At 29.6% G+C, this 23,202-nt stretch overlaps 2 protein-coding genes and 1 pseudogene across 2 annotated transcripts; 2 read left to right on the top strand and 1 right to left on the bottom strand.

Annotated features, from left to right (window-relative positions):
- The first annotated feature begins 1,619 nt into the window (after positions 1 to 1,619).
- Positions 1,620 to 10,296, top strand: LOC145182769 (SMAD family member 3-like). Its single transcript, XM_090083706.1, has 7 exons — positions 1,620 to 1,981; positions 4,774 to 5,001; positions 5,513 to 5,632; positions 5,899 to 6,069; positions 6,689 to 6,748; positions 6,851 to 6,895; positions 9,375 to 10,296. Exons 1-7 carry the CDS (start codon positions 1,807 to 1,809, stop codon positions 9,992 to 9,994), a joined length of 1,419 nt encoding a protein of 472 aa, XP_089939832.1. The 5' UTR covers positions 1,620 to 1,806; the 3' UTR covers positions 9,995 to 10,296.
- A 2,184-nt stretch (positions 10,297 to 12,480) lies between these two features.
- On the top strand, positions 12,481 to 13,616 carry LOC145183333 (uncharacterized). Its single transcript, XM_080058668.2, has 2 exons — positions 12,481 to 12,578; positions 12,730 to 13,616. Exons 1-2 carry the CDS (start codon positions 12,563 to 12,565, stop codon positions 13,488 to 13,490), a joined length of 777 nt encoding a protein of 258 aa, XP_079914794.2. The 5' UTR covers positions 12,481 to 12,562; the 3' UTR covers positions 13,491 to 13,616.
- A 7,845-nt stretch (positions 13,617 to 21,461) lies between these two features.
- LOC149889599 (uncharacterized) lies at positions 21,462 to 22,487 on the bottom strand (annotated as a pseudogene).
- Positions 22,488 to 23,202: the final 715 nt, after the last annotated feature.

Here is a 23,202-nt window from a genome sequence, read left to right as displayed (position 1 = left end):
TTCTCTATCCTTTTTTGAAAAAAAAATTTCCGGGCTTAATTTTTGTTTCAATTTTCATTTTTCATATTTTTGAGATATTGCGTGTTACCATGAAGAATTTTTTAAAGTTTTCTTTCTATTGTCCCAGGGAAAATAGAAAATCTCGGAAACACAGAAACCGTGTTTTCGTGATTTTTCGTCAGCTGTCTTGTTTTACTTATTTTGCAATTTTATTGGCTTTTAGTAGTTTTGCGGTTTAATTATTAAATCATAAAATAAAAAATTATCAACAAGATGGCAAAAAAGTTCGACTAAACACGGCAGCTACTTCGATTTTCTACTATCGCTAGCCCCACCATATGCTTGAGAATACCAATTGCCATTTGAGTCAGCCTACTTAAGTGGGCAAGTTCTTTTTATGTAGGCAGGCCCTAAGATAACTAAAATAGTTTTTTTAATCCAAATTGCAAAAAATTCTAAATATTTGTTAATTATAGACAATTATGTCACATAAGGATTCACTTAAAATTTCAAAATAGTCTGTGTTGTTATTCTATATACTTACTCATATAAGAATACCCATGTAAAGATTGGGAGTGTAAGGTTGGGGAAATCATGTTTTGCGAATATATTTATCTTTTTTACTTTAAGATAATTTTTTTAATTTCAAGTGAAATTCAAACATGCAATAATTTTAATGGTTCAACTATAATATAAAAATCGTTTCGTGAAACAAATAAGAAAAAAGTACCTTCATGCTTATAAAGAAATTAATAAAATATTCTTTAAATAATAGTATCTTATGTTCGCAATGCTTTGCATGATTTGTAAAAGAGCGAAAAATGCGTAGTGTTTTTAATAACTAACGACATCTCCGTAGAATAGGAATAGGAAAATTTGCGAAATACACTCGAAAAATTTTCCTTCTTAAAGGTAATTGTGCCAAATTATTAAAACTTTCTATCTTGAAAAAAAAAAAAAAAAAAAAAAAGAAAAAAAAGAAAAAAAATCGTTTTTGAATGTAAATAACATTTCAAAGGTTTTCAACCATGCGTTTTACAAAAACTTAAGTGAAATTAAAACATGCACAAGGATACGTGGGACCTTAAATTAGGGCGCTATATAATCTAAAAATAACTTAATTGCTCATGTGAGCCTATTATATGTATTTAAAACAACCTCTATGTTTTAAAATAACACTTTACAATTTTACTAAGTAATGGAACACCCGGGTTTATAAAGTATTCAAAAACCTGATGTTGAGAGCTTTTAATCCAAATTTGGTAGTGACGATCTCTAGTGAAATCGTAAACACCTCTAATTAACTAACGGATATAAGCTTAACTACATGAAAGTGAAGTACCTTAGAAAAAAAATTTTAACTAATGTTCAGGATTTTTTTTGTCAGTAAATATTGTTTGAGAATAAGAATAAGAATAAGAAGTGTGAAAATAATTCTTTTGGATAAATGCTTAACTTACTGAGAGTTTAAATGGATAATAAAACAAAAATTGATAATAAAGGAAAATTATGCAATTAAAATTACTTTTTTTAAGCATTTAGATTGTTCTTATAAAAAAAAAAAAAAGTGAAGTTTTTATAAAAAAAAAATTTCTTTTATGCTTTTAAAACCGGATTTTAAACCACTAAAAAAAGCGGTAGTATTCGCTTCTCCTTAAATTTTCAAACACTTCAATAATTTTATTTTTAGTGTAAATGAGGCATAAGTAAATCATTTTAATAGTCCTGTGTGGATGTATACAAATTTTAAGTTCTGGGTATTCATCAAAATTTATATCTGGTCTCATTGAATGTATTATATGTTGAATGTCAACTTTTAACTCTCTGCTCAGTTTTAATGCACCTATCGTAAGGAGACTTTTAGCATGGAAAGTCGGTGATGGTGAAGAACATTGGTCTGAAAAAGCTGTTAAAAGTTTAGTAAAGAAGTTAAAGAAATCAGGTGGCTTAGAAGATCTTGAAAAGTCAATCTCAAGCCAAGGTACAATATACCTTTTGTTTAAAAAAAACTATTTCTATAGTATAAATTTTGATTTAAAGTTAACTAAAAATTTTGCAATATATCATCAATTCAAGACAAAATCCAAAAATGTAAGGTTGCATATAGGTATTGGTATAATGTACTACATACTTTGTAAAATTTATATGTGCATTTAACATAAGCACATATTCAGTATTTATGTATTAGTTGTTTAAATGTTGATAGTGAAGAAAGGCAGGAATTCTTGAAGATAAAAATGATTATGGTAAATGTTCAGACCTTTTCTAAAGATATCATTGTAAGATTGGTAAATTGTAGCTACTATATAACATAATTAAATGCAAGACTAATTTTTCTTTACAGTTGAGTAAATAAAAAAAAGTTAATTGAAAAGAGAGTGAGTGATTTGAACTAATACTTCCTAATATTTTAAAGAACAATATTATGTAAGCAACAAATCTATATAGTTACTAACTTAAAAAGATAATTAAGAGGAACCTTAGCTCATTAATTTTTTAAATACATACATACATGCATACATACATACATACATACATACATACATACATACATACATACATACATACATACATACATACATACATACATACATACATACATATATACATACATAAAATAAGAACAAATTTTTTATCCTTGAATATTTTTTAGATTTTTTTTTCATTTAAAGTTATGTATCAAATTGTTTTATACCAAAAAAAAAAAAAAAAAAGAAGAAGAAGAAGAAGAAGAAGAAGAAGAAGAAACAACAGACTTTATTTTAAGCACTAATATAGACTTGGTGATAAAGTTGTTATATTTTGATTAAGTTGTAGAAATTGTTTTTATAGTTGTGATGCTGCAGGAGAATTGTTGTAAAAAAATTCAAGCTCAAACAAATTTAAATCCTTTAAAGTTTTATATATGTTTTTAAAATAATAATCAACAGATTATAAGTTTTCTTGACATATTAAAGAGTACACTCACCTATTTTTATGTGTTCTTACCCAAAAAGGACTATAAAAGCATAAACAAGTTGTTACAAAGTTTAGTATACATAAAATTCTTATTACATCTTAAATCTTTTCAAATATTTTGGGTAAGTTAAACTTTAAAAAAATAGTCTTCACAAAAATTTCTATTTGAATTCACAATCTAGGAACAAAATATAAATATAGAGGAGATAATCCTAACTTTTGCATAAAAACACTTCTTGAAAAATAAGTGTTTAATCACATCAAGATTTTAACTCAAAGTAGAAAACATAACAAAGTTAATGAGTAAGCATCATTTATTAACTTTTTTTTAAATTAAAACTTGTTTCTGCTGTCTCACTTTTCTTATGTTTTGGGAACTGGTAACCTGCAAGCACTACTAAATGAAAAGATCTGCAAAGTTGGCTTCTCTGGCAGAAACCATTGTTTCTTTTGTTGCTGAAGACTCAGTGTTTTACTATTATAAGCATATTAAGCTGATAAATGTGTTCTTTCTTGTTTATCAACACCAAAGCTAGTGCCTTGCCTGTCTAAACCTGAGGATCAGAAACTAAATTATTTTTTTTAAAAAAAGATAAAACAACTTCTTTTTCTGATTTCAAAAAAAAGAAGTTGTTTTTTTAATTTCCATTTTATTTAGAATAGCAAAAAATGATCCAAATGACTGCTAAGCATATTTAACTTAGTCCATCACAAAGCTTGTTACAAGGTGCATTTTTTACTGATTCCAAGCTCTGCAAAAAATGTCAATGGGTGGCATGCAAAGTTAAAAATGTTTTAATTATAGAGAAATCCATTTTAACAAAAATGTTTTTTTTTATACAAAACATGATAAAAGAAAATGTGAAAAAAAAATAAACATGGTGTAATCTGGAGTTCTTAGTGTAATTAAAGATCAGTTGAAAACATGCAGCAGTGTTCTATTGTTACCATGAAATTTATTTGGAATATGGTTTAGAAGATGGTGGTGACTTTTTATTGTTCATAATTTAAGCATGTTATCTTGACAAGTATTAAATATAACTGTTTTATTTCAAATATGTTTCAAATATATTCATCCTGCTTCTTTTTTTTTTTTTTTTTTTTTTTTTTTTTTTTTTTTCTTCGACTTTTTAAATAGAGATATTCTTTTATTTCTTGTGAGTTGTTTTAAGGATATGAAAACAGCAATAAAACATTTTTGTAGCTCATTTGAGTCTATAAGTTATATTTCAGAAAACTTGTTTCTTGAAAAAAATTTTCAAATTAATTTCAGTTCTTTTTTTTTTTTTTTAATAAAGTATCAAGAACTTAGAATTATGGAATAAAATCTAACAAGAACTATAGTTGTTAGTTTTTTAGAACATTTATGTCATTGTTTGTTAAAGAATTTTATACCTCCTATAGAGTCGATAAAACCTAAATGGATTATTTTTAAAAAGATTTTTAAAAATTCTTTCTTGATATGCTGAAATTTAAGTCTTAATGTTTATAAGATGTTGCAATTTTAAAAATAAAGATATTTAGTTAAAACAAAAAGTTTATTAGGCGGACCTTGATACCCTTATGTACCTTATTGTGAATGAAAAATCATTTTTGTTTGATTTTTATTAGAAGAATTCTTTTTAAGATGATCATAATAAAACCCAAAATATATATATGATATTACATTTTTAAAAGAGAATCAATTTCATAAATTAGTTGGTTTTTGAGTGCATATATAGCTAAAATTAATCAAAAAACAAAAGTAACAGTTTAACTTTTAAAAATCCTCTAAGGTTACCAATCAACATTTTAGTTGTATGAAAATCTTTATAGGAAATGGTATAACTAAATGTGTAAAAATCATTAGAAGCTTAGATGGTCGTTTGCAAGTTTCTCATCGTAAAGGCTTGCCACATGTTATATATTGCCGTCTATGGCGTTGGCCAGATTTACAGAGCCACCATGAACTTCGAGCTATTGATTCCTGTGAATTTGCATTTAACTTAAAAAGAGAAGAAGTATGTGTTAATCCATACCATTATCAGCGTGTTGAAACGCCAGGTAATATATCTTAAATATTTTGATGTTTCGTTTACATATGTACTTTTACCAGTAATCAAAATTTGCTGTTTAAAGTCTGAAGCATAAGTTTACTTAACAAAATCTTTATGAAGTTTGAAAATTGAGAAAATAATTTAACTAATTACAAAAGATTCTATTCTGTATAAAATAATGTTAATCATCATTAAACTTTTTTTTCAGCACAGACTTTAGTGAGAAGACATTTTAAAAATAACTTAAAATACACATTTTTCTGTTGTTAACAGAAGCTGTTATATTTTTATTAAAAAATTGTATTAAATATTTAAGATATCAATAACAAGTATGGCAACTAAAATTTAAGTAAATACCAGCTTTCATCTTCAATGAAAACTTTTTTCTGCTCTAATAAAACCTTAAAATGGTTTACAAAAAACTGCAAGTATTTTCACTACTATACAGAATTATCTTATAAATATAAAACATAGCAGTGATATTTTAACTTTATTTTTCATTTATTTTTTGTGTTTAGTCATGCCACCTATACTTGTTCCTCGGGGAAAAATAGCTGTTGATTTGGACATGAAACTAGAGCCTGTCATAGAAGAGTTTCATAGACCAGAAAATAAAACTATACCTGATGATGTAATTGGTATGTAATTTTATATAGTATTCTTTATTCTTTACTTCTAAAATGAATATTTATTTCTCCTTAAAAATTACAAGGAGATTGAAGAGACAAAATAAGGATATTTTACTTAAGTTTGTTGTATGTTTCTTGGTATTATGGGGTTAGTAAATGACTAAAAATGTAAGTTTTAGAATGTTTCTTTATTATGTTTAACGAACTTTAAAATAATTTTATACAAAAGTTTGTTTTTTAAAAATGATAATTTTAAGATTTAAAAATGTCTTTAGATAATGATATAAGTAACCAAGCCTTCTCTTCATACTCCAACTCTCCATTATCATCAATTCCTTCTATTCCATCTACACCACTTTCATCTGTGCCTTCACCACAATTAATGATGCAAATAGATCAGTTACAGAACAATAGCATGTGGAGCTTTAGTCAGAAGTCTCCTGGAAGTGAGTAATTTTTTTAGCTATTGGTTTTATTACAAGAGTAACATGTAACAGGGCTGTCAGATAAAAACCCTTACAGAATAGAGGGGAAAATAAGGATGAGGCAACTATAGTTTTAGGTATTTAAAATGTTGCAACAGTATAATTGGAGTTACATTTGTTCTTCAAAAAAAATTTGGAATAAAATATTAATGAGAGGAATTAAATAGGAATATTATTGGTTTCTAAATTCAGATTTGTCGTAAAATTTTGATTTGATGTAAAATATATTTTTTTTCATTGAATGAATTTTTTAAGACAAAAGTAATCAGTTGATCAAAAATAAAAAAGGGCAAATAACCATTGTTTAAATGATATAGGGGAAGGGCACATATCCTCTCTACTATCTCAATCTGACAACCCTGTGTCATTGTGTAAAAGTATTCAGACTAGGTTCTTTTAAAAGAATCACATGTCTTCAAATAAACCAACTCATCTAATTTAAACATCTATTTTGATACTCACTGGCACCAGATTTATGTAAAAAAAAGTACTTTAATCAGGATTGGTTTGTAAAAAACAATTGAAGAAAAAGTTAAACATTTTGATATTTTTGTTGTTTTTTTTTTGTTTTTTTTTAAAGGTTCAACAAGTCAAGGATATATGACAGATATTGACATGCCAATTCAAAGTTCAGTGAATGGTATTCTTTTGTTGTTATTGTATTTAGACATACAGTTGTTAACATTTGTTATTTTTTAAGTTCTTTAAACTAAAGAAAAAATTTTCATCTTTTAATGATCAGGTTTTTCATTACCAACACCAAACCTTGAACTTCCTGCTCATGAAAGTAAGTAATTTAGCAACACTTTTGTACTGTTAACTAGTCATCTTTTATAAATAAGTAATAATTTTTGTTAAATTTAATAAAGTTAACTATTCTAAAATAAATCAAGTTAATTTTAATTTAAAAGCTAAAAGACTGTTAAATTTATTTTAAAAGTTTAAACAAGACTAATAATTAGTGGATTTTGTTAATTGTTATTAATAGTTATAAGTTATTAACAAAGTTATAAATAATATTCTAGAATAAATATTGTGCTGGTCAACAAAAAGAAGAATATTTTGTCTTTCCAAAGATATAATTAACTTCTTTAAGATCTTTTTTCTTGTTGATTACTAATATTTAATTAGTTTATCTTTATCACACCTTATTCTTGAAAAATTTCTTAATAATGTTTGCTGATTTCTTCACCTCTTATACTTTGTCTGTGAACAATCTGATTGCACTTTTAGTGATATTAGCTTTTCCATCAACCTAAAGTCTTGGTGAAACTTTCACTGCTAACTGTGCACAGAATTTTTGGGAAAAGATCTAGACAGGAAAAATGGGAATGAATTTTCAATGATATACAGTAACCAGGGTGTGTATTGAATAAATTCTGAACACCATCAACTTATTAATGTAAAGTATATTTGTGGTACCCAGAGAGTTCTCACAGAACCACTTAAACTTTTCCATGGATTCAATTCAGAGCTGTTATTGAATCCTTCATTTTTGCATTACTTATTTTATCAGTTCAGCTGAAAGAAGGTATTTTAGTTGGGTTTCATCTTTGAAAACTTGGAAACCAGGTAATGAAGGCCTTTTGAATTGTTTTTAGTCGTTCATTTCACAAATTTTTTAATCGTATTGAACTTAATTTGTAAAGCTGGAAGTAAAGTATTAACATTAATTAATGGATCAAGTTTCATGTTACCTCTTCTGGATGTATGGGTATTCTTAAAGGTCACTAAAGAGTCAGATAATTATTATTGCCAGAACAATTGTCCCAAAGATAAAAGATCTTTGTAAATGTGTACCTATTAACAAACTCATGGCTTTATGGCATAATACATTAGTATTAGTGCATTACTTATAAAGTGATCAAAATCCCATGTAGGAACAATATCTAAAACAACCAAAATCCCACAAAAAAATAGTCTTATCTCAGAAACTAGACATGGTGGAGAATTAACTAAGTAGATGTTTGAAATCAGTGTTCAAAAAACTATTTGGTTCACTTGTTAGTTTGTATATCGAAAAACTTTGGTGAACAGTGATATTGATAATAAGTCTATGTTAGTTATTTTTGAAGTTATGATAGTTAGCCCATAAAACAGTTAAATCTTTTTCTATTTGTTTGAATCGTTTATGTAGAGACTTTGTATGAACTGTTTATATATAGATTGCTGCACAAAAAATGTCAACTGTTTTGAAATAGATTTCATACTCAGAAAAAAAAAATTTTTTCTTTGTTTACAATAAGACTTTTTGAAAGTTAGTGAAAAAGAATTTTATTGCCTGATATAATTCTATTTCTGAAAATAGAAGCCAACACAAAAAGATGCTTTGCTCCATGCACTCATGCCATTTTCATAGATAATAAAGCAACTTGAAACATCTCTGAAAAAATGAACATGGATATGTCAAAACATAATCCAGGACCAGTCAGGAAGCCTTTAGTTATCACACCCTGTCTAGACAGTGCTATTAACAACCAGATTGACCGTAACCTTACTAGGTCAATAAGAACGATGACAAAAGGCCCCAATGTGTCTGTAGCAGCAGAAAGTCTCTAATGCCATCAGATCAGTCCAAAAATCAGCCCGTCTTAAGAAACCTGTATTTCTTAAAACAGGCTTGAGGATGGGCGCTAAAGACTATCTGGGCTAAGTGTTGAAGGCTTGTGTCCTTGGATTGTTCGCGCCCTCCCTGACCCATAAGAAGTTCTGAGACAATGAACTTTTGGCCAAAACACATCTAGCCACCCTTTTCGCCTGGTTTGAACCCCCTTAGTCTCAATGTGGGCATAAATTGATGCCAGCATTTGTGATTGTGAGCATCCTAGCATCGGCGCCTTCAACGCTGTTATCACCTAACAGTGGACTGAAATGCCAGAGTCATATGTCAAAGTTTTGGTTTCAAAGTTAACGCCCAGAATTGAATCAGTGATCGCAGCTGATGATATGTTGATTAAATATTGTAAAACCTTTTTATATTCAGTTTTATTCTTGAAAAGATTTCATTTGGTGGAGATTTAGAAAATAAATAAAAAATCCGAAAAAGATAATTTTCAATTTTTGCAAACTGTAGAACTTTCATCTAAATTCTCTCTATCAAATTTTTTTTTTTTTTCGTTAAATTGTTGATTAGCTGTTGTCTTTCTTTAAACGTACTCTAAAAAGTTTTCTTTAACTTTATATATTGGAAAGTATGTAGCGTTATTTTTAAAGATTTTTAGGTATAAATTTATAAAATAAAATGTCGTTAACTTTTGCGTATTTAGTTTACGATCCTGTCTTATATGAAGAACCGGAAGCGTGGTGTGCAATTTCTTATAATGAACTTCGAACGCGTGTTGGCGACACTTTTCATTCCACAAAACCTGTTTTAACTGTAGACGGCTATACAGATCCTTCTTCTCAAGATCGATTCTGTTTAGGACTTTTATCGAACATTAATCGAACTGAACAAATAGAACTTTCTCGGCGACACATCGGCAAAGGCGTACGATTATATTATTTCGGTGGCGAGGTATTCGCTGAATGCTTAAGCAACAGTAGCATATTTGTGCAGAGTTCAAACTGCAACAGAAGGTACGGGTGGCACCCTGCTACTGTATGTAAAATACCACCCTCGTGCAATCTCAAAATTTTTAATAACCAAGAATTTGCTGAATTACTTTCTCAGTGTGTTCCCCGTGGCTTTAACGCCGTTTATCAAATGAAATCCATGTGTATGGTTCGTCTGAGTTTTGTTAAAGGCTGGGGTGCTGAATATCGCAGACAATCTGTTACGAGCACACCTTGCTGGATTGAGATACGCTTGAACGGACCACTTAAATGGCTTGATAAAGTTCTTGTTCAAATGGGTTCATCGTCAGATAATGTGAATTCAACAACGTGATAACCAAAACACAAATATTGGAACGCCTATAAATTACCTTATACATTGATCTTTAACTAGTTTCAAAGCTTTGTTTTATCTGCCTTAAAAAGCTTCTCTTTTTGACTTTACATGAGCTAATAAAATATATTCAAGTTCGGACTCTTTTATTTCTTCTTTTTTGATCTATTTATATTGGTTTTGTTTAAAAAAGAAGAAGTTTTATATTTCTTTGTTTTAATTTTTATGTATATAGATATAGTTTTCATATTTGAGTTTTTTTAACTTTGCTTTGCATACTTAAGAACACTTTCTTCAACAAAGTTCTCTTTTAAGTTCAAAGCTAATTGGAGAATTCCCCTTAAAAAAAATTCTTTTTGGCATTCTTAGTCAATTTTAAATTTGTTGAAAGACGAACATTAGAAGATAAATTTCACGTAGTGTAATTCTAAATTTGCATCGAAAAAAATAGTTGTTTTATAACTCAGTTAAGCCCAAACTACTGGCTTATGACTATGTGCAAGTGCCACAACTCAAGCTGCTAACTTAGTTTACAGATTTAGAATAGATCTAATATAATTTTTTTTGTCTCTAGAAGGAACCACTCGACACAGATTTGAAATTCATGTGCAGAATTTGTGGCAAATGCCCTGAAAAAAAGCAGTAACCAATTAGAATTATTCTAAAAATTAAAAAAAAATTTTTTTTGTCAAAATGTTACTGCACAATTAATAATGCTAACAAAGGAAAAAAGCGACATCAGTCTTTATAGTAGCCAAACACTTGTACTTAAAGGAAAACATTAAACTGTTATGCTCTTAAGCTTAGTTTCTGGCATTTGCATTATAAATGTGGAAGCAAGGTGTTTTTTTTGGGTGCATTTTGAGAAAAATGATATAAATTGAAAACATCTCTGCTTCTTAATTATGATCAAGAATCTGAACACACTCCAGACATCAGTAACAATATAAACACTATAAATATGTATTAATGTTGTTTCTCTTTATGGTTTTAGCAATATTGAAATTTAACATCATAGACTTACTGCAGTCTTTATAACTTGAAGACAGAGAGGATTATTTTTTGTTTATATTGCGAACACACTTGAGTTCCGATAGAAAGAATCTGTTTTCTTTCTTCTTTCTTTTATTTGGTGTCTACCTTTTGTACAGCTTGTTTGAAATATTGATAAGCTCTTTTTTTTTCAACATGTCTTACATATTACATCCACCTGCCTTACTGTATTAGTTAATCTTTTGTTGTCCACCTTTTCCATATTCTTGCAAGTATCAACATAAATACTTCTCTGTTGAGTTCTGTAAACGTGGAAGTTTACTTATCAAATTCTTGATGGTTTCAATAATTGCGTTAATTTTAGAAATTTGGAAATTTAATTTTTAAATTCTTTTCAAGTTGGAATTTTGAAATTTAACAAAACCAAACTGACAGTCTGTTACATAATCTTGAGATTCTCTCTAAACCGTTGGCAGTAACGGATCCAGACATTTTTGGTAGTGAAGGGGTAGGGGGATGGTGTAACTAAAATTCAAGTTTGTTTAAACATACCTTTTCTGAATTTTTTTTTTTTAACAATATTCTAATAAATGATTTCGCAAAAAAGTTAAATGTTAGTTTACAATAATTTTCTAATATTTGTACAAGCGTTGCACAGCTGTCATGTTTACATCTTTAATTTTCTGGAATATACCTACACAAGAAAGCATTTGAAGCATTTCAAAATATAAGCAAATCTTTTACAAATTTTCTGTTAGCTATAGCATATTCTCCTCCAAATATACAATCAAAATAGAAATATGAAATCAGCTCAGTATATTTCATTCTCTTCTTTTTTTTTTTTTTCCTGCTTCTAATGAATTTCTCAAAACGTTTCGGGTTTTTATTGTGTTTTTATAGTTATTAAAGTTACTAAAATCATGCCGTATAAGATAATTTTGATGAATTGTAATGATTTAACTTACTAGACAGGGATTATAAGAACGGCATAATTCATGTTGCTATGATTTTTTTTAAAAAAAATTATAAATGAATTTGAGACTTTAATGCCTCCAAAGGTGGAAGACCGTGCTTCATTTTTGCAAAAATGGGATGCTGGCTTTAGATTTTATAGCAAATAAGGCGGAGAATCAGTTTATTTTAAGTTCAATAATTTAAAGTATTTATCATTTTATCCCAAGAAAGCGGTTAAAAAGCGTCTTAAAAAATGTCATCAGAAAACTAATCCTTAAAGAAGGATGTTAATTCCAGAATGACGTGAAAGAGGAAAAACGAAGATTTTAAAAAACATCGCAAAAAAACCTAGCCTTACTCTAGATTTTCCATTCCGAATCATTAAAACTGCACCTTGCGAAATACTAAATTTTGTAATTCGAACAGTTAAATTACGTTAATAAACAGATAACGTTAGGGCTTAGGTAAGACAATAGTTTTTTACAAAGGAGGGGATTTTAAGATTAAGATTCTTTTTATAACTTATTAAAAGCGCCTTAATGATTTTCTACGTATTTACGTCTGCTTTTTTTTTTCTTTTTTTTTTTTCAAAATCTCCTTAAATATACAGCGTGAATAACCATGGCTGTTGACCTCGGTAAACATTTTTTTTTAAATCATTATTTATGATTTCTAAATAATTAGTTCATTCGAAGATTCTTTAGTTGGATTTGCGTTATTCTTTAGTTAGACTTGCATGACAAATAAAAACTAAAAATATACAAGTTTTGGCTAATTTTAATTTTCAGTTGGTTGCTTCGTTTTATTTGGATTTATTCTACTCGGTCTAATTTTTCTCCTCTTGATCAACGCTGTTGCTAAAAAGTATCTGGACGGAAATTTCATAAAGGTTTCTGAAGACGAAGATGAAGATTTGCTCAAACCAGGAGAAGAAACTGAAGATGAATTATATCTCCAGTTAAAGAAACCTGTTGGACATGCAGAAAGGTTACTTCAAAAAACGGCCGCTTTTGCTATGTTAAGCGAGAGTTATGTTATCTCAACTATTCGCACGGAAGGTTTTAAACATTCATTTGCTGCTGAGGCTTACGCAAATGTTTCTTTGAAGTATATGGTAAAACAAATGGTTTTAATAGGCAATATAAAAACAATTTCAGAATTAAACATGTTGGAGGCACCACAAGAAATTTCTTTTCATATTAAAGTAATACCTAAAAACCGGTTCTCTTGTAAAACCAAATGGAAATCCGTACAAAAGGAATTACTCGCAATATCCTTTAGTTTGGGTCCAATAGATCAGTCAAGTTTAACGTCAAGTTGCCTATTTTTTCGGTTGTACGGAAGAAAAACTCTCTTGTCAAGAGCCAAGTGTTATGGAGAATTCCTCATTGAACTAAAAATGATCGAGGAAAAAACATCCGAAGTAATATTTCAAAGACGTTTTTGTCCTAAAGGGAGTTGCATAAATAATATTGAATCCCATGGCATTTCAGAATCTCGGTCAACTATTGATGATGTTTCTGAGGAATCTGATAAAGAAAAGCGATAGTTTTGTGCTTCTTTAACTTTTTTTTAAATGAATGAAGAGAACAAAGAAGTATGAGATGTATGAAAAATTTAATTTAAAAAGATGTATTTATAAGTTAATAAATATCTAACAATTAGTTATGTTTGGGGTAACTATCTTTTTAATTACATAATGAAAGTGATCAATAAGGTACTGTACCTTAAAACACTTGTTAAAAAGAGTTGTAAGTCCGGATTTCATAATTATCAATATTATAAAATAAAATCGCCTCATACTATTTGCAATCAACTAATTGTGTGTCTGAGGCTAAGAACATTTAACTGATTGGTAATTTAACAATTCACATCTGGCATCGAATATAAAATTGCGTCAAATATACATAGGAAAGTTTGGAAATTTAAATTTTAAAATCTTTTTAAATTAGAACCTTGAAATTTAACAAAACAAAGCTAAAAATCTGTTACATAATCTTAAGATTCTCTCTAAACCAATGGCAGTGACGGATCCAGAAATTTTTTGTAGTGAAGGGGTAGGGGGATGGTGTAACTAAAATTCAAGTTTGTTTAAACATACCTTTTCTGAATTTTTTTTTTTTTTTACAATATCCTAATAAATGATTTCGCTAAACCTAAAAAGAAAAAAAAAACATAGTTAATACGGACAAAGGAGTGGTATTTTCTTTTAATGTTCGAAACAAAAGTTCAAAAAAGTAATGAAAATTAAGGGAGTTTTTAAATGTAGCGCAAAGCTTAATTATTTCTTATGTTTTCAAAAAAATACTTACATTTTTTCAATAAAACAATTTTTAGATAATTTTTACAAATAAAATAGTTCCGCAAGAAGAAAAAATTGCGTAGCGTATTTAAATAGGTTTTATCTCACATCATTTTTTCAATATTACCCCTCCCCTAAATCCGTCACTGATCGTTGGTATTTCAAATACTATTCTCTTCCTTCTTCCATTTACCCGTTCTCTCAAACTTGAAATGTTTCAAAAGATGTATGAGAAGCCCATTTCTCATTCTAATCTTCTAACTTCAACTAAAAGTACAAAAATTTAACTTTTTAATTAACTCAGTTTCTTCTCTATTTCAGCAAAGTATATGAACCAAATTTAAAAAAGCAGCTCAGGATCAATCAGACATTTTTTTGCTGAGAAGTTTTTGTTGATGTATATATGTACAGCCATTATTATTGATGTATATTCATCTAAAGTACGAACAAAACTTGTGCGAAAGAAGGATCTAAATACTTTATCGGAAATATCCGAAAAAATGTTTATGAATTTACCACCCAGTGGGCATTTGAACGTCCAGCGGACGTCCAGCGGACGTCCTAGTTGGACTTAGGACGTCCAATTGACTTCCAGTAGACGTTCGAATGAAACACCTTTCGTCCGTTCATATTTGTCCTTTTTAGATATTTAAGACGAATTACAAAATCTGGCAGACGTCCAAATTAAACTTATGATCGTTGTTATCGGACATTAGTGACACAAAAATAGAAATAATTAACTTTTTGAAGTTAAAAATATATTTACTAGTTTAAATACAGATTAGATAATATAAATGTAACAATAAAAAAAAACTTTTATATTGATTTCTTCTTTTTGCAATTTAGGCATTGCTCATTTTAACAAGTCTCCAACGAGTGTCTCGATATTGCCTACGTCAAAATCATCTTTTTCTGAAATAAGCACTTCTAAAACAAGCAAAATATAGAACTATTTTTTATTTAAATACTTATATTTAATTAAATGCATATTTAAATTTTATCATAACTTTTTTATTCTTTATAGCAACACTCAGTAGAAATCTTGCAACATAATTTGGTATGTAAATTAACTTACATTTTAAACATTTTTATAACATTGTTGCTACAAATTTCCGTTTTCCCTTTTTCTCATCTTTACTAAAACAGTTTTGCATAGGTTGTGTCATTATACTGCCTAATACATTTTTAACTATTCTACGTGGCGTTGAACCAACAACACAAAAATCTGTGTAATTTAGAGGAAGTAAAAAATTTAGTTAAAAAAAATTCCGTAAGAAAAAGTGATGCAAGTTTTTAAAGTTTTTAAAGCCGGTAGCCGCTTTATTTAAACTGAAAATAATTCATTTTTGCTCAGCTATTTTTTTTTTTTTATCATTACGCCATTTCTGGCTGGCAAAACAAACCTGGTTGGCAAAATATTTGCTTCACTGCGGAAGCACGAGTTAGATATTTAGTTAATATATATACATATCATTGGCTCGCTCGCTGTTAAACTGCACAATAAAAGCAAATGGCGGTTAATAGTTCGCGCGAGCGTGTTATTGCAAAATTAGTTTGTGGGTTTAAATATGTAGTTGTTTTAACACAAAGTTAACTAAAGTAATAACTATATACAGTATAGTAGATTTCAATTGCACAAAATATTCCAATGTTTTAACGATCAACTTTTATATTTATAGCACTTAAAGCAATTGAATGTTGTCATCGCTAATTTTTTAGTTCATTATAAATATACTTGTAAATAATTTTTTTTTAGTTATATAGTAAGCATTGTAAAATAGTAATTGATTTCTTTGACCAGGAAGTTCCATCAACTACATTAAAAAATAAAAAAAATCATGAAAAGTACTCAAAAGAGACTATGCTGTCAAAATATATTTGGCAACTAAAAGAAAAAAATATTAACTTTAGATTAAACTGGTCTATTCTAAAAATTGCGCCTACCTATGATAACATATCTCAAAAATGTATGTTTTGTTAACAAAAAAGTTTGAAATTATTATTTATTTAGATCAAGAAAATTTACTAAATAAAAAAAACTGAACTTATTTCTGAATGCAGACATAAAAATAAGTACCTTTTAAAAAATTATAAAAACAAATGAGCAAACTTATTTAATTCTAAATACCAATTAAAAATAATAAATTTATATATATACATATATATATATATATATATATATATATATATATATATATATATATATATATATATATATATATATATATATATATATATATATATATATATATATATATATATATATATATATATATATATATGTATATATATATGTATGTATATATAATGACCACACGCTCTATTTTGTTTATTACGAATAACTTCCACCGACAGAAACCATTCTTGTTATGCGGTCATCCAAAATCCTTTCAAAACAAAATCGCTAAGCATTACCGAGTTCAGTGTTCATTGTTGAAAAAAATAATTAAACGTCGGATTTTCTACCCTACCTTCTGAATCAAAGTATGAAAAAACAATATAATTCAATATCGATTTCTTTTAGCTTGTAGTTAACTAGAAAAGTTGTGCTTAACAATTTAAACCCTTATTTTCTGACGATATGCGTCATCCACAATATTTTTGTCAATATGACGATATGCGTCATCCACAATATTTTTGTCAATAATATTTTTTTCAACTTAGCCCAACTAGGGAATGTCATCGGATCCCGTTCGGCCGCCGAACGGGTAATTTCAAAAAATTTTTCGGATCCCGAACCCGTTCGGGATCCGATAAATTTTTACCCGATATCACGATAACCCGAAACAATGATCAAACGCGTTATCGAGCACCGACAGCTAAGGAACCGAAACCGATAAATTATCGGGTACCCGTTCGGGTATTGAACTTTTTTTTTACCCGAAAACCCGAACCCGTTCGGTTTTTGGCGTTATCACCGTTCGGGTCCTGAAACTTAGGGCCTGTTTATATGGAAAGCGGGCTGGCTCGTTTGCCGAGCCAGCCCGTTTGCCGAGATATCGACGTCATCAATATTTTAACTTTATTTTACGTTTATATGAATAAACGAGCTAGCCCGGATAGCGAGATCTTACTGTTTTTTGCCGAGATCTCGGCAAACGGGCTGGCAAATTTCTTATATAAATTTGTACGCATGCGTATAAACTCTTACATATTTTAAATTTGAAAGCTTCCGCGTAAAATAATAAAACTGACAACTTCCGTGTACTTAAAATTTTAGTTGTTTTTCTTTTATATTTACCAAAGATCCAGTATCTTTTAGGTAATATAAAGTAATAGCTACTTTTTTATCTACTGATAGAGCTCTAGAATTAGGCAAAAAAGGGTCAGGAGATAAATAAGGGCTTAATTCTGAAACCAAATTCATGAAAAGAAACCGTGAAAGGCTAAAATTTGTTTTCCATACATCAATGGGAGCTACACTAGTTATTATATTATGCCAGCATAAATCAGTTCTGCCAGTTTTAAACCAGGCTGACCTCGATATCATTTTTTATTTTTTTGGCAAAAAATTCATATAAACACTATTTTAAAACTGGCTCGTTTTCCGGGCTAGCTCGGCAAACGGGCTAGCCCTTGTCCATATAAACAGGCCCTAAGTAAAAAAATTTTAAAAATTGCGAAAATAACTAAAAGTACTAAACTTTTACCACGAGTTATTGCTTACGGTAATTTTAGCATCTTTGGAAGATTCTGTGAAATGTATAATTTAAAATTTAAAAAATGTACTAAATTAAATTTACTTAAGCAGGGAGTTAATGAGTATTTAATCAAAGTCCACAGTTAGTTAAACAACATGAGTAAATAAAAGAGGTTAAATGATGTGAAAATCTATGCAGTTTTGGTACCAAAAGTTAACTTTCTAAACACACTAGTTGTCTTAGTCATCATAGAAATAAAACACTGGTAAGTATAGCATTTCACCTTAGAATTTTTACCCAACACTGATTACAAATAAACATTTAGAGTTTAAGGATGCACTGATTCAGAGACTGTTTTCATGGGTTTCTTAGCAAGAAGTAAATTGGAAGAATTCTGAACCAAATTTTAAAAAATCATTTTTGACAAATTCTTTGTCTTTTTCAATGTCATACATGTCCATAATCTTAATTGCGTCAACAGGGGGTTCCTCGATACCATCATTCGGGTCCTCATTTGGAAATGATGAAGAACTTTTGGTTTCTAAACAATATTTTTCTCTCAAACTAGTTGTTTCTCTTGATAAAGAGCAGTTTTTCAGCTTTCAGAGGATCCATACTATTTCTTCCCTTCGTTTCTGTCTGGCTGGCAGCGCTGAACAAGCGCTCTGAGGATGCTGAACTTGCAGGAATGCTCAGGATAGCAAAGGCAGCCCTGAAAAGATTTGGATAGATGTTCCTCACATCATTTTCTTTGGCAAAAAGTTCTCCTTTCAATCCACTCGCACTCTTCTTCTGCTTCTTTAGCCAGATAAAGCTCAAAGAGAAACTTCCAAATTGTGAGTGTCAAAGGCTGTCGTTGACGTGGAATGGTTCAATGTCGGAGGCTTCTTCCCCACTTTTGCCGAAAAACTTGACAAGAACTCTTTGACAGCTTTTTCAGGATCCTTGGCCTAATTCTGGAGACTGAACTTTGTTTCTTTGAACTTGGCTTTCAAGAATCGATGTATTAGTCTGAAAAAATATAAAAGAGAATTTAAAAAGCTAGGCTTTCATGGGCAAAAAGAGTTTAAGGGCAGATGGTCAGACTTTTCATACTTTAACCAACTTTTACTGACTTGGTGTCCTAATATTTACATCTATTTGCATTTTTGGAATTATTCGCAACTATTCCCTCTCGTTTCTTCTAATTATTCGCAACTTTAGATTACTTCAGATCATTAATAGCATTTATTATTATTAGCAACTTAAGATGTTACTTTTGACAATTAGCATCTCTAATGGTGGATTGGAAACTTCCACAAAAGTAGACTACAGCCAGTTACATTGTAACTTTTGACTAATAATATTTTAAAATGATTTTTCACTCACATTTGTAACAAGGATCCAAGTGGTTGGCAACCAGAAAGACAACTTGTCTTAATTTTTTTCAACTTTAAACGATGCTGGAAAGCAGTTAGCAACCCATGTAAAATTTACAGGCACTAAACAAGGAAATTAAACTAATTAGTAATGTATTACCTGGTTTTTCGGCTTCGCTGAGGAGGCAGGCATCTGAATCTGAAGATAGTTGGATTTTCTTTTTCACGATCACTTCCTTCTTTGTTTTCAGTATCAACATCGCCTAGACCTAATGATGACTAAGCACTTGACTGGCTAGTAAACATTTTCGAACTGCTTTCTTTTTTACGCACGTCCAATTTTAAATCCAAAATTTTTAAATTACAACCTTTTTAACATTATTTCAAGAAACGGAAAAGGAAATAATTCTGACACACCATGATGCTTTACGATTGCTTTTACTGGTTTTGGCTTACCTTGGGTTTTTTGCAACAACCAATGAGAGTCGAGCATTTCAAATAAAGGGTGAGATAAAGTAATTTTGCCAAACGGATGGCGTGAAAAGCACAAGGAAATATTAAATTTTGTTTAACTGAAAATGTAATTATTGCGATTATTACGGTTATACAGCTATTCACGAAAGTTTAAACGATTACAGAATTTTAAGATCTAATCTTCAGTTTTTCTTGAATAAAAATCGAACGGAAATAGATTTCAAAATAGTTTTTTTTCTAATTTGGTATATAGGTTATTTGTTAATAAAATTAAAAAAAGTAGGTTTCGACTCATCACTGTTTACTCAAAAATTTCATTAAAAGGTAGGTGATACAAATTAAGAGGTGTCAAAAAAGTTTAAACGATTTTATTTAGGATCAATTATTTGCTAATTAATTGATAAATCCGGGGCGAAAATTTTTTTTATTTTTAAATAAAGTCAAAATGAGTCAATTACAATCAAAAAATTTATCGCAACATCATCAGGCAGCTTTTAAATTTTAAAAAATCAACTTGAAATATTGTAAATTTCAAATTATTTTCAATTGCGTACAAATGAGTTGCAAAGCAGTTTCTAGTGAGATCAAGTGGCAAGTTATTGGTATGGCGAGGACAAAAAATCACGCAAACGTTCAAAAAGGCAAAATACTTCACGTTTCTGAATCTTGCGTTCGAAAAACCATCAAAACCTGGGAACTTACCAAGGGCATCTCCGACATGCAGCGTACTGGGAGACCATCCAAACTCAGCAACCGTGACAAAAATGGTATATTCAGAATGAGCAGAGAAAACCCCAGACTCAGCTACAAAAAGCTTGCACAAATCTTCAACGACTCAAAAAATAATCCAAAAGTTAGCAGAGAGCTCGTGAGACGAACATTGTTGGACAAAGGTAATGGAACGTAAACAGCTGCTAAAAAACTTATTCTTTCAATCACGGATAAACGTAAACGACGAGTGTGGTCCAAAGAAAGGCTGGACTAGTATGTAGAACAGTGGGAAAATGTTATTTGGAGTGATGAAGCTAATTTTCAAGTCGTAAACCGCAAGGGAAGAATGTGAAAAGATTTGCAACTAAGAAATATTCAGACAGGTTTTTGCAACATCGTAGACAAGGCGGTGGAGGTTCGGTTGGCATCTGGGGATGTTTTTCTCACAAAGGTATAGGCTTCTGTGAGCTGTACAAAGGCCGAATTAATCAATACACCTACAAGAACACATTGGAAACGTGTTTAAATCCATCAATCAGACACTTGTATAGCAAAAGCAAGCAATTCATCTTTCAACAAGACGGGGCTTTAGCTCTCACAGCTCACTCAATCAAAGAATATTTTTGAAAAAAAAGTTCAATGTGATGCCCTGGTGCCCTAGATCACCAGATCTCAACCCAATTGAAAATATTTGGTCTTGGATCAACAATCAACTGACAACACTATGAAGTTCAATCAACTCAGCATTTGAAACAACTTTTTAATGAGTACTGGCTGAAGGTACCTCGCGTGATATGCATGAAATTAGTTGAATCAATGCATAAACGAGTTTATCTTTGCTATAAAAACAAAGGAGGACACTTCAAATATTAATTTCGCTTTTTTTTTCGTTTTTTGTTCGAATGTTGCAATTCGTTTAAACTTTTGTGCTTCTTATTTTTCCTATATGATCATATTCATTTCTTATCAATTCTTCCGTTTCTTTTTGATATTGGAGATGGAGGGGTCTACAGTAATGTGTACTAGAGGGCTTTTTATTTAACCATACATTTTTATTCATGATGGTTAATTTAAGTGGAACAACAGCTGTTTGGAAAAGACTTTGTTCATTAACTTGGGCTTCACCAATATTTGTATCAGTGTATTTTTGTTTATAGACACTTTGACTGGAGGCACCATCAAAACCACCTTTAAAATAAAGTAGACCTTTAAACCTCCCCCCAATTTCAGTAAACATTCTCATAGTCTTGGCATTCCGTATTAACTTTATCCTTGTCAGAGTATGATTAAACATACCCTGTAGAGAAGTTGAAGCAGATGTTTCTGTCACAATTAAACCCTCAGGATAACATTTGTGTCTCTCATTCTTAATTTTATGAAGTGAAGGATAAATATCTGCATTATGTATTATCGATGAATTTCTAATAATTTGATACTGTTCATCAGAAAGGTCACACTGAATTTTTAAGCTCAAGGCATTTCGGTTTTCATTTTTATCGGAAAATTTATCTTTTTGATTTTATCTTTTTCAGAGTTTGTAGCACTTTTCACAAGATCAACGAAGTCTTTTTTGCTAGGATCTCTAGTGGCTTTTTTTATTGAAGCTAATGCCAATGCTTCAGGAGGATGTTCAGCCAATTTGGCAACCTAAAACAAGATAATATTTAATATTTAAGCTTGTAAACTATTTTTTTAACTGGGTTGAATTTAATTTATTTATTAATACCTTAGATCTTCTGCTTCTATCATCTAAATCTTCCCAGTTCTTGCACTTTCTATCTGAACCTGATGCAACATTTGTTGACAGTAATATCTTTGTTCAACCAAGTTCGCTCGTGTTCTAAAAGTCTAGAGAAGGTTCTTGCATACTTCCGCAACTTTGATCGGAATTTACATTTAAATATTATTAGAGTTTTTTTTAGATTTATCATTTCAGGTTTTTCAATACTTTCATATTATAGACCCTCCAGTCTACAAAACTCACGTAGAAGAGCCTCGAGTAAGTTATCATGATTAATTCCTAACTCTTGAATTATAGGAACTAAATGTATTCTTTTCATGTTGAATGTAAGCAATGAACTATTTTAAGTTATTTTATACACAAGTTTTAATTTTAAAACATGCACTATGCCATCAAACGTTGCATAATTGGTTTTTGAGGTTTGATAATTAGCACCATCTGCATGAGCATGAGTTTTTTTACTAATAGGAACTAAATGTATAATTTGTGTAATGAATGAAAGCAATGAACTAATATTCGCTACATTATACGGCAAGTTTTAACTAAAAACGAAAAAAAAACACAAAAAAACCGGAGTATTTAAAAGGTCTTATTTTAATTGGGGCAAGTTTGGGCAAATGATTTTTATTTTTTCTGCTTTCATATATACCTATTAATGGGAAAATATTAAAATTACCATGGAATCTAGTGGAATTGTTTAGTTTTTAAACTAAACTCATAATTAAACTAATTTAAAAAAATCAATTTATGACACATTTTTGAGATCTCAGTAATGAAAAACTAAAAACAAAATTTATTGTCAAAAATGTTGTTAGTAGTTGCCAAACATCTTAAACATGACTTCAAATTAAATTTTGAACTGTTTTTACCCATGTCAATCTTAAAAGAGTGACACAAAAGCTAGATTTTTTTTAAAGAGTTTTCCGATAAATAAAATAAAATAAGTCTCGGAAAAAGGCGTATAAATTGGTGAAATCTTCTCAAGTGTACTAAGGCGGGAAACCAGTTTTTTTCTAAAAAAAAAGCCGAAAGCT

This window comes from Hydra viridissima, unplaced genomic scaffold (genome assembly GCF_058129835.1).
Source record: "Hydra viridissima isolate aposymbiotic clone 2 unplaced genomic scaffold, HvirCarnegie_v1 scaffold_4, whole genome shotgun sequence".
NCBI lineage: Eukaryota > Metazoa > Cnidaria > Hydrozoa > Anthoathecata > Hydridae > Hydra > Hydra viridissima.
The sequence above is the reverse complement of the archived record's forward strand: the minus strand, read 5'-3'. Positions and strand labels throughout refer to the sequence as shown.